Source organism: Vigna unguiculata, chromosome 11 (genome assembly GCF_004118075.2).
Source record: "Vigna unguiculata cultivar IT97K-499-35 chromosome 11, ASM411807v1, whole genome shotgun sequence".
Taxonomy (NCBI): domain Eukaryota; kingdom Viridiplantae; phylum Streptophyta; class Magnoliopsida; order Fabales; family Fabaceae; genus Vigna; species Vigna unguiculata.
The window spans coordinates 5744867-5759646 of NC_040289.1; the positions used below are offsets into that span (position 1 = coordinate 5744867).

General features: G+C 32.1%; 1 protein-coding gene across 1 annotated transcript; it reads left to right on the top strand.

Moving 5' to 3' along the window:
• Positions 1 to 5527: 5527 nt before the first annotated feature.
• Positions 5528 to 14181, top strand: LOC114168564 (ribosome-binding ATPase YchF). Its single transcript, XM_028053439.1, has 11 exons — positions 5528 to 5881; positions 9087 to 9275; positions 9402 to 9455; positions 9696 to 9806; positions 10053 to 10115; positions 10208 to 10462; positions 11810 to 11956; positions 12146 to 12173; positions 12576 to 12646; positions 13026 to 13085; positions 13820 to 14181. The coding sequence occupies exons 1-11, from the start codon at positions 5669 to 5671 to the stop codon at positions 13886 to 13888; spliced, it is 1260 nt and encodes a 419-aa protein (XP_027909240.1). The 5' UTR covers positions 5528 to 5668; the 3' UTR covers positions 13889 to 14181.
• Positions 14182 to 14780: the final 599 nt, after the last annotated feature.

Genomic DNA, 14780 nt, shown 5'->3' on the forward strand with positions numbered 1-14780 from the left:
TCATAGATGACATCCCTCCTTTTCTTGTTTCATGTGAAGTTGGTAATATACACACTGACTCGCATGGCTCACACTTCTAATGTAGAAAGAAGATCACATGTAAGACTCAAGAAAAATATATTTATTAATTAGTAGACTAAATAAATACAATAAAGTTCTTATTAATATAAGTAAAGTTGGTTTTTATGATCAAATGTTCTAGTTCAATTAGTTAAAGTTTGTTAGTAAGAGGTTATAAATAATTAATTTAATTTTGTTTTTTTGGAATTCAATTGGGAATTAATGGCTATTACGGGACATTAAGAGGATGAACCTCAACAATAGGCACTATTGAGTGAGTACATTTTTTTAGGATAAAGTTATTCATATATTCTATATTGTGGAGAACAATATAGAATGGCGAAGGGAAAATAATTGCATATAGAGATGTGTTGAGATTATGTGGGTAGTATTCCCGAAGGCCATTGATTAAAGAGCAATGTAGTATTCTTAAGGGGAGTAGAAACTTTGGTGAAATCGGTGAGAGTTTTCCTTAATTCTTATCAATTTTTTGGAGTTTGTTTGAAAATATGGTTTAGAGTCTAAGCTACTTTGTTGCAATACAAACATTCAAAGGGTGATAAGGATGCGATTTCTTGAATCAAGGAAAGGAAAAAGAAAAATCGTGATCATGGGAAAAGAGTAAGGGCAACTAATTGAGTCTATTTTTTTTATTATTATCTGTACTATCATTGTTGGATGTCAAAAACATGTTTGGTTGAGAATATAGAGTTTTTGTGATTTTGATTGGATTGGAGGTAAGGGGAGTATGTGCGAATTTAATAGTTTGCGAGGAAGTTAATTAATTGTGAAAATATGGTTTGAGTACATAGGTGCTCCAACCAAAATTATTATAATAATGTTAGTTGATTTTTGTTTTTTGGTCTCAATTATTTGGAGTTTTATGGTACAATCAAACTTGGAATTAGTGTGTTTTATTGTATGTGAAATTAGTTGTAGTGTTATAGGTTTTTCTAATCTGATCATAATTTGGATAATTGGTATCAATATGAATTGATGAAAATGATGAATATTTTGAAGTGTTTTGGATTAAATGGTACAATTTAGAGTGTTAATCTCATGACGATGCATAAAATTGGTTTTGGCACTATTGATGAATGTTTAAGGATCATATTACCTCATTTATAGAACATGTTTAAAGAGGAGTGGTTTAACTTGTTTTCTTTTTTGTATAAATTGTATTCTATACATTCGTTTTTGTTTTGCACGTTTCTACTAGGCACAACTTGTGAGTTGTTGAGTGCCACAATTACAATGGGCTATCAAGTTTGATTTTGTTGGGTGCAAATTTGGTCTCATTGGATGCTACTGAAATAATGTGTTCACTGTTTTAGAATAGTGGGGCAGGGATTATTGGTTGTTGGGCACCATACCCCTATATGGGCATCGTTGGGTGCCAGATTAGGTGGGTTAGGCGGCTCTTGACCAATGACCTTTCTAGTTGTATTTTATGTGCTGCTATCTTGGTACAATTGAGCACTAGGTTGAGGATGTCAAACACCACTTAACAATGTATTTTGTATGATGACTGGTGGTTGCATTTGTTTTTCGTGATAACATGTTTTTAGTTGTTGTATGAGACAATATGTACTAGGTATGGTTGTGTGCTACAACTGATGGTTTGAATGGTGTTGTAAGACACTATGTGTATGTTTGGATTAGTTGTTATATATTATTACTAATTTAAAATTGTGAGTATAATGTTTGATGTTTTATGTTAGCTCACCCGTGTGTTTACTTGTGTGTCCACTATGATCATCATTTTATATAGGAGTAGATGTTAACAGATATGCATCCTGGATGCACAATTGTGAGGAGAGTGTTGGTCTCTTGGCAAGCGTACCAAAAGTCAACTGTAGTATAATGATTTAAAGTAGGAGTGTTGAACCCACGAGGAACAGATTCAGTGAAAATTAATAATTATCTCAATCAGCATATATATACAGAAATTTTAATTCGATGGATCATCGGCAGTTAAACTAAATTGCATAAATAAAATACAGTAAAATAGAAAATTAGTTAAAAGATCAATAAAAGAAACTGGGATTGAATTTCATCTATCTCCCTTGTCTGTAATTTGGATGAATATAATACATAACATCTGAAAATACCAATATTGATGCACACTCAAAAATCATTTATACTGATTCCTCGCATATAAAATTCATAAGATTAGTTCCCTGAATATTGATTCCTCACATATTCAACAAACTATCCAGCATTAGGATCGAGTGTTAAAAGCAATTGATATATTGAGATCTATTCCTAGCATCACAGTATATCAAGTATCATTGTTCAAATCAGATTTTCAGAAATACTTTCCAGGCAGATCTAAAAATTAAAATCAAAACATCTATTGATCAGATAGAAGTAAGCATTAAGAGCAGAATAATAATACCAATATTGAATAAAAACAGAAGTGCTATATATAAATATCACCAGATTACATCCAAGTTTGAGTAGATTAAATTCAATCCCAAGGGAGAATATTAGCCACTCATGGTAGCTATCAAATCCTAAGAACTAAAGAAGAAGAAGAAGAAATATGATCTGTGTTATGCTCCTGGTAGCAGCTCTGCAGCACGGATGCACTCCTCTTCCAAAATCTTTAGCTGCCCTGCAGTTTTGAACCTCCAAAGTATATATACAGCCCAAACTCTCGCTTGGGCTACTGAATCTCGCTTGGGCGAGATAGAGTACTTCAGCATGAAGGAAGGGTCTCGCTTGGGCCACTCATTCTCGCTTAGGCGAGATAGAATTCTTCAGGTTGAAGAAAGGTCTCGCTTGGGCGACCATGTTCTTGCTTGGGCGAGAATTGAAAAACTGCTCATGGCTTCTTCACGAAATCTCGCTTAAGTGAGATCAATCTCGCTTGAGCGAGAAAGGCGGCAAGTGTCTCGCTTAGGCGAGAAAAATTTAACTTTGGACGAGCCTGTCCTAGCTTGAGCGAAGCACCTTAGCTCTGAGCGACCTGTTGCAGATTTTCCTCCTTTTCTTCTCTATTTCTTGCTTTCTCCTTCACTCTTCTTGAGTTCTCTTTAATCTTTCCTGAAAAACACAAAAAATAGGATCAAATGATTTCTTTAAATCAAAACTTAGAAGCATGTGATTGAAACTTAGATTTAGGGAGAATCAATATGAAATGAACACAAATTAAAAGCATAAGTGCCAGATTTTGTTATGAATCATTACTGAATTTTGGCACTTATCAGAGAGGTACCAAGGGCTTTATTGGAAGAGTTATATAATAAAAGTATTGCAAAATAAAGTATTATAGATTATGATTTTGTAAATAATTGTTTTTTTTTCTTCATATATATATATATATAATTTTTATTTACTAGTTTATATAATAGTGTAGATTAGTGGATGTTACAACTAAGGACATCATATTCTTAAGATAACCATCTCAAAATTAATGAAGATTTAACATAATCAATCTTCTACTATCATCCTTAGATTTTAAGATTTGATAATAATTTATATTGTATAAACACTAATAACTTAATTTCCATCAAAATCAATAAGAGTTTGAATGCAATAATTTAGATTTGAGATATTAACTCTTTTTTTAAGTTAATCATATTACTAGACTCAAATTTGTTATTATATCTTGTATATAGATGACAAATAAACCTGTTTCCGTGGGTATTGTCTGAACCCGTCCCCGTTTTGACGGGGAATCCCCGTATTGACTGGGTGTGGAGAATCCCGACTTTTTCAATTGGGTATGGGGATGGGTATGAGGATGCTTATATCCCCGCCATAATACTCGTCCCCGCCACATCTCCTTCCCTATTTAAATTATTAAAATATTAATTAATTAAGTAACCATATATATATATACTTTTTATTTTTTATTTCTTCCAATTATTTGGTTTGTCATGAAATTCATTCACATCTCCAATATATTTTTCATCTTATCATAACTTTTATGCAATTATGTTAAAATGATGTATGTCAATTGAAAAAAAAATTATGTTTCACATTGAATATTTCTATTATTTTTTAATATTTTTATTTATTGTATATTTTCATTTAACATGAGAATGTTTAATACTCTCAATTTAATTGTTTAATAGCATAAATCTTTTATTTACTAGAAATATAAAAAAAATATTATTTACTTGTTATTATTTATTTTTGTTTTATTTGAAGAACTATTTTGTTTCATTAAACAATTTTCGTTATTTCTCAACCATTGAGTATATATGTTCATATTTGAAAAATTTTCTTAAATCTCTAGGTATTTTTCATCTTATCATACCCTTAATTATACATTTATTTTTCTTTGTGCGATTTATTTCAATAGTCTCTCAAATTGTTTTTAAGACACACTTTTTAAATTTTTTTATATTTTTATTTGTTGTTTATTTTCATCATGTAGAATACTATTTCTAACTCATTATCAATCATACTGTAATTTTTTCACTATAATTGTATAAATAACTTTTATTTACTACAATAAAAATTTAATGTAATTGCCATACATATTTTTTATCACCATTGAAGTTCAAAAGATACAAGATATATGTCAAAATTTTATTATTATGTTTATTACTTATTCTTTGCGTCATTTTGATCAAGTGGTGTATTACAACTTTTATTAGTGTATAAAAAAAGATTTATTAGAATTTAAAAAATTGAAGTAAACAAACATTTAAAATATATTTTAATTTGAATATTTGTTTTCCTTTTATATTTTTTTTTAAATTTTTAAATTTTATCAACTAAGTTTCATTAATGTTTGCAAATTTAATAAATGTTTTAGTTCTCATAGAATATTATTTGGTATTCTAATCTAAAATGTAAACAATTATAATTTATTTTAAAGTACTTGATATCGAAGAAACAATCATCTTCTTAATATTGAATATTTGATAATATTATGTTTCTTTTACGTAATTTTTTATTATTTTATAAAAAATTAATTAAAATGAATATTGAAGTATAAGAAAACGGATACATGTATGGGTATACCTGGTACCCGATGGGGATGTGGATGAGACAAACGTTTAATACTCATTGGATTTGGGTATGGGGATGATGATGAATTTTTTCTACCAAGATAGGTATAAGATAGCGAAACCCGTCTCTGCCTCGCCCGTTGCCATCCTAGTCTTGTAATAGGAGATAAATTTCAAAACTAATATCAACATGATATTGATATTTCAACATTAGAAAACAAATTTAATACTTTAAATTTAAAATTTTCTACTTTTTTTTAGTGCAAGTGAATAGTTCTTAAATTCTAAATTTAGGAGGTAAATGATCTTTAGAAAATCATTTCAGTGTATACAAAGTAAATTTAAAGAAAAAACATTTTGTACAAAATTGTTTTTTCTTTAAAATTTATTATATACATCAAAACAAGATTTCTTCAAAATTTCAAGAATACAACATAAATAATAGTAAAAAACTTTAGCCTAAACAAGGCTTTAGAACTCGGCAGAAAAAACCTAATCAGAAACGGGGGGCATAGAACCACCCAATTGGAAAAAAACGTTCAAAGGAGTTTTATAATACAAATGCCGCAAAAGAACAGATAACAGAAACTCACTGTGTTCTATCTTCTCTGCGTGTGTGTGTGTGTTCGTCGTGCAAGTAAATGGCTAGAGCAGCTTGCAACCATCTTCACTTGGTTCCCAGTTTAGTTCATCCATTGAAGTCGACCCTCTTCACAAATCACACTCTTTCCACCACACGCACTCGCTTCTATGACATTCAGCGAAGGTTCTCTTCATCCAAGATAAGCATGAGCCTCAAGGCTGGTATCGTTGGCCTTCCCAACGTTGGCAAATCCACTCTCTTCAATGCCGTTGTAAGCCACTCTCTCTATCTCTCTCTGGGTATTCCTTGAAATTATTTCCCCCCCTCATATGTATCCTGTGATCCTGAAGCATTGTGGAGCACTAAATGTGGATACTTTTTTAAGCTGGATTTTGAACCTTGGTTTGCCACACTGACTAGCCCCTTCTGCTGGACCAAATTGTAGTTGACAAATGAAGGGTCTTTATGCTCTTTGTTTTTTCATCCTTGTATTTTTTTTTTTGGGGGTGTAAATGTTCTTTGATTAGGCTTAAGTACAATTTTTAACGTTGATGGGTATTTATTTGAGTATGCTTAGTTGAGTTTATGGGGGTATTCCTATGTACTGCAGGACACATGTTTTGGAAATTTGAACATTTTTTAATCACATTCTAAGGGGCTAGTTCCTTCCACTAGACTCAATTGCTGTTGGAAAATGAAGGGTCTTTCTTATCATTGTTTTTCATTCCCGCAGTTTGTGGGTATTTTGGCGGTTTAGGCATTGGTCATAGACTCTTTGATGGGTATGTATTTTGGGTATGCAAGTTGAGTTGTTTCAGCGAACATCTTTGGAAATTTGAATGGCTCTATTTGAGTAGCAGGTTTTTTTTTTTTTTTTTTTCTTTTGATGGATGGTTTTCTCTAATGATGTGAGCTGTCCTTGTTTGATGTGATTTATAGAGGGAAAGCTTGTTGTTGATTCGTCGTTTTTGAACCTCGTACATGTGCCCTGATTCAAATTTACTATCAATTTTGGGCTTATTTGTTTCTTGGGTTTGAATGAATGTGTTTAGGGAGAGAGAGTGATACCCGTTGTATATTCCAAATGCAATTATGTATCTGGCGTGTGTTAAATTTCTGTTCATATATTCTAGTTCTCGTTCCTATGTAATATATTCTTCTTCTTCAGTGAAAACATTATTCTTGTAGTTGCTTAAGTCCCAAAATAAATTGAAGGCAGCTTCTTTCTTGTTGGTCTGTACATCTATACAAATATCTCCTCCATTGTCTAGATGAAAACCAAAAGAGATATAGTTAAAAAGAGAACATTATTCAAATAAAATATTGATGTTTTGGAAGTGGGATTTTGCCATATTAGTAAAGACTCATGGTAGTTGAATCGTGAATCGTATCGTGTATCGGAGAGCTTAAATTTTGAATCGTGAATCGAATCGTATCGTGAATCGTACGATTCATAAACATTTTATAAACATTAAGAAAATGCAGTTTATACTTAAATATATAATATATATAAACATGCAAAGAGACAATTAATAACAAAACAATCTCATAGTCAAATAGAGTGGTTGTATCTATGTGTATCTAGCACGTAGTTTCAATATTTCAGCAACACGGCCTTCAGAAACGATGTGGTTGCTGCTTAAGGTTTCTTTAACTATAGTTATATGCTACTAAACAAATTATGCATTATAGTCATCCAAAAAAATAAGTGTTGTTGCTCCTTGTATCCTAAACAACCTCAAAAAAACATTCTATTTTAATCATTCATAGTTAATCCTCATCTTCTCCAATCACGTGACCGCTGTACTACAAATGCAGAGCTCAAAACCCACTGAACAAATGAAAGGAGGCATGCACGAGATGACATGAACCAACACTGCACCATTGCGCGACGACCACCGCACCACTACGTGACTACCGTAGTGAAAAGAGATGATGTGATGATGAGAGGCGAGAAGCAGCACATGATTTCAAGCACATTAACGTTAATAAGTAACATTAATAAGATTCAATGTGTGAAAAAATAAAGGGGAAACAATTAGGGTTTCAATTTGGGGTAAATCTGTAAAAGGAAAAATTAGGGTAAATTCATATCGTGAATCGAATCATGATTCGCACGATTCGGACTTGTATCGTACGATACAGGAGTAAAAACGATACAACTCACGATTCGTATTGCTAGGGACCTGAATCGTTTCGTATCGTGAATCGTACGATACTTACTACACTGGTAAAGACAAGATGGGAAGCATTAAATTTGGTTATCAGGGATCATTCAATGGTCAAGTTTTGATTTTATCATTTGTTAAAACATAGTTCATAACTTACAAACTTTTCTAAGAAACATATATAGAACTGAGTTCAATAAGTTTTCAATTATCAGTTTTTGGTAGCAGGGGAGGGGGGAGGACATGAAGATTATTATTCTTAGTAATGAACAAAGTAAGCATCTGATATTGCATTGCTGTTTTAGCCGTGAAAGTAGAAGAACTATTTTGTGTAAGAATGCAAGAATGTTTGACTAAAGTGGATAAGAAGTTCTCAATGTGTAAGAATTCCAAGCTTCCCTTGATATTTTGAAATTTGTACTTTACAACAACAAAAACAAAAGCCTTATCCCGATGAGGTTGGCTACAAGGATCACAAATGGCCACTTGGCTTGATTTATGGCTAGAGATTCATACTTTCTATGGAAAAATAGACTCTATATACTTGGTATACATTTTGACATGAATTCTCTGCTCATGAATATTAAATAGTGAGGATGTGCTTAAATGTAGCTATTACGAAGGGAAATAGATGTGTATATTTGTTTAAACTTCTTTCTAATTGTCCACTTATTTGTAGAGTACCAAAGTAATCTATAAATGTCAAAGAATCCTTTAGAAGAGCACACAAAATGTACAGTTCACTATCAGGGGTTTTTGTGGAATTGATTAATAGATCCCTTAGAAATTTGAAAAGTCGACAGAGGTTAAATCTAAGTGTGCTGTTTCATGAGTCTTACTTATATACTTCAGATTAGGCTTTCTTGTGGTTGGGTCACTTGTATTCCAAAAAATAATTTAATCATACCAAACAGTAGAATACATGTTATGAGATTTTGAAATTTACATGTTTTGAAATAATGGCTTGGATTTGTTATTCCTGGTAAGTGGATAGTCAACCCTTGAATCAGTCTTAAGTTTTATCTATGAAATAGCTATGGACAAATATAAACTTGTGAAGGGCTACTTTTCAAAAATGCAAATGTCACTATTATATAATTTATATTATAATTAAGTTTGCATTAACTACTTATGCCTCTTTGTAATCAACTAACTAGCAAAATATTGTGAAGATTATTTTATCTAGTTTGTTTAATTTCTGTTCAATGTTTGTGCTGATTGTTTTATTGTTGTTTCGTTCGTAGTCCTAGTTCCCAAATTTATCATAATGTATCAGATATTAATTATATAACGGTTTTGTATGTCTAGGTGGAAAATGGAAAGGCCCAAGCTGCTAATTTTCCATTTTGTACAATTGAGCCAAATGTAGGGATTGTTGCTGTTCCCGATTCTCGTCTCCATGTACTCTCTGATCTCAGCAAATCTCAGCGATCTGTTCCAGCATCAATAGAATTTGTGGATATTGCTGGGCTTGTCAAGGGTGCAAGTCAAGGCGAGGTTTTTTTAATTTCTCTTCTCTCTGTTTTTGGTCTCAACAAACACTTGTTTTTTATCTTATTTTTAGGCGGTAGTAAGTTTGCATTTGCATTGCATTGATCTCTATTCTCTTTTCAACTGTTGCAGGGGTTGGGTAACAAGTTTTTGTCACATATTCGTGAGGTGGATTCTATACTTCAGGTGTGTATCTATCGTCATTTCTTTGTTATCATGATCTTAGATGATTACATCTATCTAATCTTTTTGTTCTCTGCTGTTGTTCTCTTCTTTTATGAACCAATTTAGTAGCTATGTTCATAGTGTGAATCTTAAATTGGAGTTTGTAATCGTTTGTATGTGGTACAAAATACAGGGTTGTTTTTATTCCCTTTACTGATTTCAAATTTCTGTGGATCTGTTGGTTTTCAATAATCAAATCAGGTTGTACGATGTTTTGAAGACAACGATATTGTTCATGTGAATGGGAAGGTTGACCCCAAGTCTGATATTGATGTTATCAATTTGGAGCTCGTTTTCTCAGATTTGGACCAGGTCAGCTTACTAACTATCACTATACACCATTTTACTGCTTATTTATCATTCTAAATGTGTTGGTAGCACATTTGGCTTATTATAATATTTGTCATGATCTATTAATTTGTTTGGGATATTATATTATTTTTCTTCCTCGTGCTTCTGGGTTTTTGAACTCTATCTGTGCACGCACAAACACTTGCTATGGAATTATATGACAAACTTCACTGATAAGCTAAGATATTCCTTTTTTAAGCAATGCAGATTGAGAAAAGAATTGATAAGCTAAAGAAGGGCAAGGCAAAGGATTCACAATCTAAACTCAAGGTTATAGTCTTTAACTGGTACCACATGTCATAAACTTGTGTTTATTAGTTGAAATACATCCTTCAACTTGGTTTTGAAAATTTTGATTCTAGGAAGAGGCAGAAAAGTCTGCATTGGAAAAGATTCAACAGGCGCTTATGGATGGAAAGCCTGCACGATCTGTGACCTTAACAGATTTTGAAAGGGATGCTGTAAAACATCTCTGCTTACTCACCATGAAACCTATTATATATGTGGCAAATGTTGCGGAAACTGATCTTGCAGATCCTGCGGACAATAATTTTGTCAAGGATGTTACAAATGTTGCATCTGAGTTGCAGTCCAGAATTGTAACAATTTCTGCACAGGTATTTTAGAAGGCTTTTTGAGTTCATTACACTGTTAGATCAATAGTGATGTTATTCTTCTTTTTTTTTTAAATGTTTGTACAATTTATTTAAGCTTCTTGAACAAGTTTTCTTGCTTTGATAAAAGTGTCAGAAGTATTGGCAGGTCACACTTCCCCTCTTCAATGGTTTCTCCTTTCCCTTTTAGTTTCACATGGTATCTGTGGAGGTGGAGGGGGGGAGTGGCATCTACACCCACTGTAAGTGGTGACCATTAAACTCATACTTGCCATTGTTAATGTTGAAAGAGAAAAAAAAGATGGAGGAGATACTGAAAAATGTGTATGGACTACAAACAGAGTCAATTTTATACGAGCTAATGACAATAAATACATGATATGATATGCCTATAAATCATATTCTACTAAATTTGATTCTAATTAGATTTTCCTATAATAATAAAGATCCTAAGTATGAGGAAACAACTCAAAATTAAAGAATAAATCCTTTCTATAATTAGGACAACACATTCTTTCTTTTAATTACTAGGTTAGAATTAATTAGCCAGCCCATATATTTATTTGTAATCTTCCTATAGAGAAATTACCAGAGAAATAATATTCAAGTTCACTTCTTTCAAGTTGGTATTGGTTTTCTGATCCTGTTCCACGGATCCTAAGCAGCCTTCATGTTGGTGACATTAGCCTGCCTTCAGTGTAGTAAAGCACCTTCATAGTGCACCCAATTGGTAAACCTTGGTCGCCTTTGTTGTGGCCCCTTGCTGTCCTCATCAATATGCTTGCTTTAAACTACCATCTGCTTCATGCAACCACTCAATCTCTGACCATTGGGACCACCACCCTCTCTTTGACCAGTTTCTGGAAAATTGCTGCCAATTGCCCTTCCACGTGCCTCTTTTGCCAAAATTTTGTTGGTGTGGGCAGCCCATGCTCCATTCAACTGGCCACTGTTTGTCCTTGTCTGTTCAAATCAACTCTCAATTAATTACTAACTGTTGAGGGATGATGTGACATTGAAATGGTTAAGAAAGTGATATGCCAACCATTAGATGTAGCAAAAACAAAGGGTTAAATATGTATTTGGTCCTTAGAAAAGTAGAAAATTTCAATTTTGGTCCCTGGTGATTCATTTCTTCATTTGATTCTTATACCATGTAATGTTCACAACTGTACCCTGTCATGAATGAAGCTTTATGAAGTCATAAAGTGTTCACAGGAAGTTGTGTGGTATGAACTTGTTCTAAAACTGTTACTTGTCTGTATATCATAATGTCTGAATATTAAGAGAACAATTTTTCATATTTTTGTTCAAGTCACCACAGCTATTAAGGATGGGGAATCCTTGCAGGTTGAGGCAGAGCTTACTGAGCTACCAATTGAAGAACGACAAGAATATTTGCAATCTCTTGGTGTTAGTGAAAGTGGTCTTGGAAACTTAATCAGGGCAACTTATGACCTTTTGGGTCTGAGAACTTACTTTACTTCTGGTGAAAAGGTAAGGAAAAACCGGAAATGTTTTAGAGAGAATACTTTTTAAAATATCCTGTTAAACATGTATGTCGTGGCAAGGTAACATCATTCAAATATTTGAAGTGCTTTATTCATCTAGTAATTAATAATTACTATAATAATTATTAATTATTTCATGTTCAAAACTGATTTTTGTTTTCTACCGGGTTCACAGGAGACAAAAGCGTGGACAATACTTGCAGGTTGGATTTTTCCCTGGATGAGACTTTTACATTGCACAATACTATAACATTGATTTGACTTTATTTTATCCTTTTTCTGAACTCCCTGCTCAAGTAATTTGGTCATATATAATTTAAACAGGCTTTTAAATAGTGTTTTTTTTTTCTCTTTAACTGCTGATAAATGCCTGTGATAAATGAATACTTACACCTTTCTTTTAAAAGATTGATTGCCCATTTTTTCTATGGAATGACTAACTGATCGATTAACCAAGTTGAACCAATAATATTTGTTTTTAAGATTGATTGTCCATTTTTCTTTGGAATAAGTAACTGACCGATTAACCAATTGAAATAATAATATTATAAGAATTGTATTTAGGTTGGATTACTCCACTAATATTAAGGCTCTTGTTGTACCAGGAATGACTGCACCCCAAGCTGCTGGAGTTATTCACTCTGACTTTGAGAAAGGTTTCATTCGAGCAGAGACAGTAAGCATCTATAACTTTGAACTCTTTGTAATATATTTTAGCATATGAAAATATTGTAAAAATTAAATGCAGAAAGAAACAGGTGATGATTGTTATTCTATTTTCCGGATAATGTGGGGGCCATATCTGAGAAACTTTGATACAAGAATTGATGGTTTTTTTCTCCAAAGTTTATGTTATAATATGTGAAAAATATGTCATAACACTCCAGTATAGACAAAAATGAAAGCTAGTTCTGACTCAATTTGGGCAACTGAATCAAGTGAGACCCTAAAATTTTATATAGTTTTATTAGTTATACTATTATGTTTATTTCAAACATGCTGAAGTCTGCTTAATGTATTCATTGATCTTGATTTAAGATGATGTTTTAAATTAGGTGTCTTATGGTGATTTTGTTGCTGCTGGTTCACTTGCTGCAGCACGAGAGAAAGGAGTCGTAAGTTGCTTATATCATTTTACTCCCTGTAAACCATGTTTTATTTTATATTCCTATATATGATTTTATCATTTGTAAACCAATAAGCACCTCTGTTGAATAGTATCAAGAAGTGCAACATGTTTTTGACATGGCACTCGTTGGAAGCACCTTCAACACATGTCTGAGTCTGACACTGCTCAACATGTCACAACTAATTTACTTATTTTTCAATTGAGACACATCTTGGACACTTCCTGGTCGTGGTTTGAGTATGGACAAAAAGATTGAACCAACACCTATTCTTAATTAAACACTTTCTATACGCCATTGTCATGATAGAGTAAAAAGAAATTAAAAGAAAACAACTGATGTTATAAATATTATAAGACTCAACAATTTTTTGTAAAGTTTGTATCCTTAAGACTTAACTAGTTATTTCAATTATTAAGAGACATGTTTCTTAGAATTCTATTGTGAGGGCCATTATTATTATAGGGAAACTGTAAAACGTAGCAGATTAATTTCATACATTATGAATACATCTTTGTACCTATGAGGTTGGAACTACTGTTCTAAGATTTATTTTATACATTGTGAATACATCTAAGTTTACTTGTCAATGGTGGAATGATATTAGGCTAAGGAAGGAAGAGCATGTATTCTTAAATAATCTGTATAAGCTGAAATGAGAGGTTGTCTATTGCTTCTCAAGTAGTTCATGAAATTAGTTCCCTCTATTATGTTGTTTGCAGTTGAGATCTGAAGGAAAAGACTATGTTGTACAAGAAGGAGATGTCATGTTGTTTCGGTTCAATGTTTAGCAGAATTTACTACTGTACCAGACAGTGGAAAAGTTGAGATGTATTTTTGACCAAGGTCAGAATTTTGATTTTCAGCCAATTGGTGATCATAGATAACCATTGTTTGTTTATAGTGTCAATTGATAAATTTTGGCAAAATTGATGGCTAGAAGTCAGGTTTTTTGGCAGCCAATTTCTGGTTATAATTTTAAGAGATATTGTTTTCTTGTACTGAAAAAAATTTAATTTTTTCATAGCGTGATACAACAAATGTTCTTGAATATTTATAATATAATAATAAGGGTTAAAAGTCTCTCTCCCTTTACAAGCATTTTTTTGTTTTGTTTTAAATTATAGCATTCGGCTTTATTAAGTAAAGCATAAGTTATACTAGAGTGGGTATTAGTGAATTATGCAGATTTCACAGGTTGAAGAAAGTTACTAAAAGAAAGTGCTGGAATATGATAAAGAAAAATGTCCCCTGGAGGCAAGATAAAAGAAAGAGGAACACAAATGTTAGAGTCTAGTGCTAAAAGAAATATGAGTTAAGGTTTAGGGTTTAGAGTTTATAAAAGATTTATCGTGTTTATAAGATTTTTTTCTTTAGGAATCAAATTGGGTCAAGTGACTTTTTTTAAGGGTTCATTGAACTTTTTTTTTCCATGCACTCCATAATTTCCAATTTTACCTCCATAATTTTCAAAATAATTATTTTATTATTTGTAAAAGTGATTTTTGGATTACTTGTTCTGGAATTCAGAATAAGTTTTTCAAAATTTCTGGAATAAAATTTTCAAAATAAGATTATTAAAATAGGATTTATGGACCATATTAAAATGTAAATGTATTTTAGCATAAGCATTTTGGAACATAATTTGTGGAACATATATAATATCATCCAGAATAAGGTTTT

What these genes read in the sequence shown, in the direction of transcription:
- LOC114168564 (XM_028053439.1), top strand. Translation starts at nt 5,669, where the DNA reads ATGGCTAGAGCAGCTTGCAACCATCTTCACTTGGTTCCCAGTTTAGTT. An exon ending in ATTCACAATCTAAACTCAAG is followed by an intron (nt 10,116 to 10,207) that starts GTTATAGTCTTT and finishes TTTTGATTCTAG; the next exon opens with GAAGAGGCAGAAAAGTCTGC. An exon ending in GTTTCATTCGAGCAGAGACA is followed by an intron (nt 12,647 to 13,025) that starts GTAAGCATCTAT and finishes GTTTTAAATTAG; the next exon opens with GTGTCTTATGGTGATTTTGT.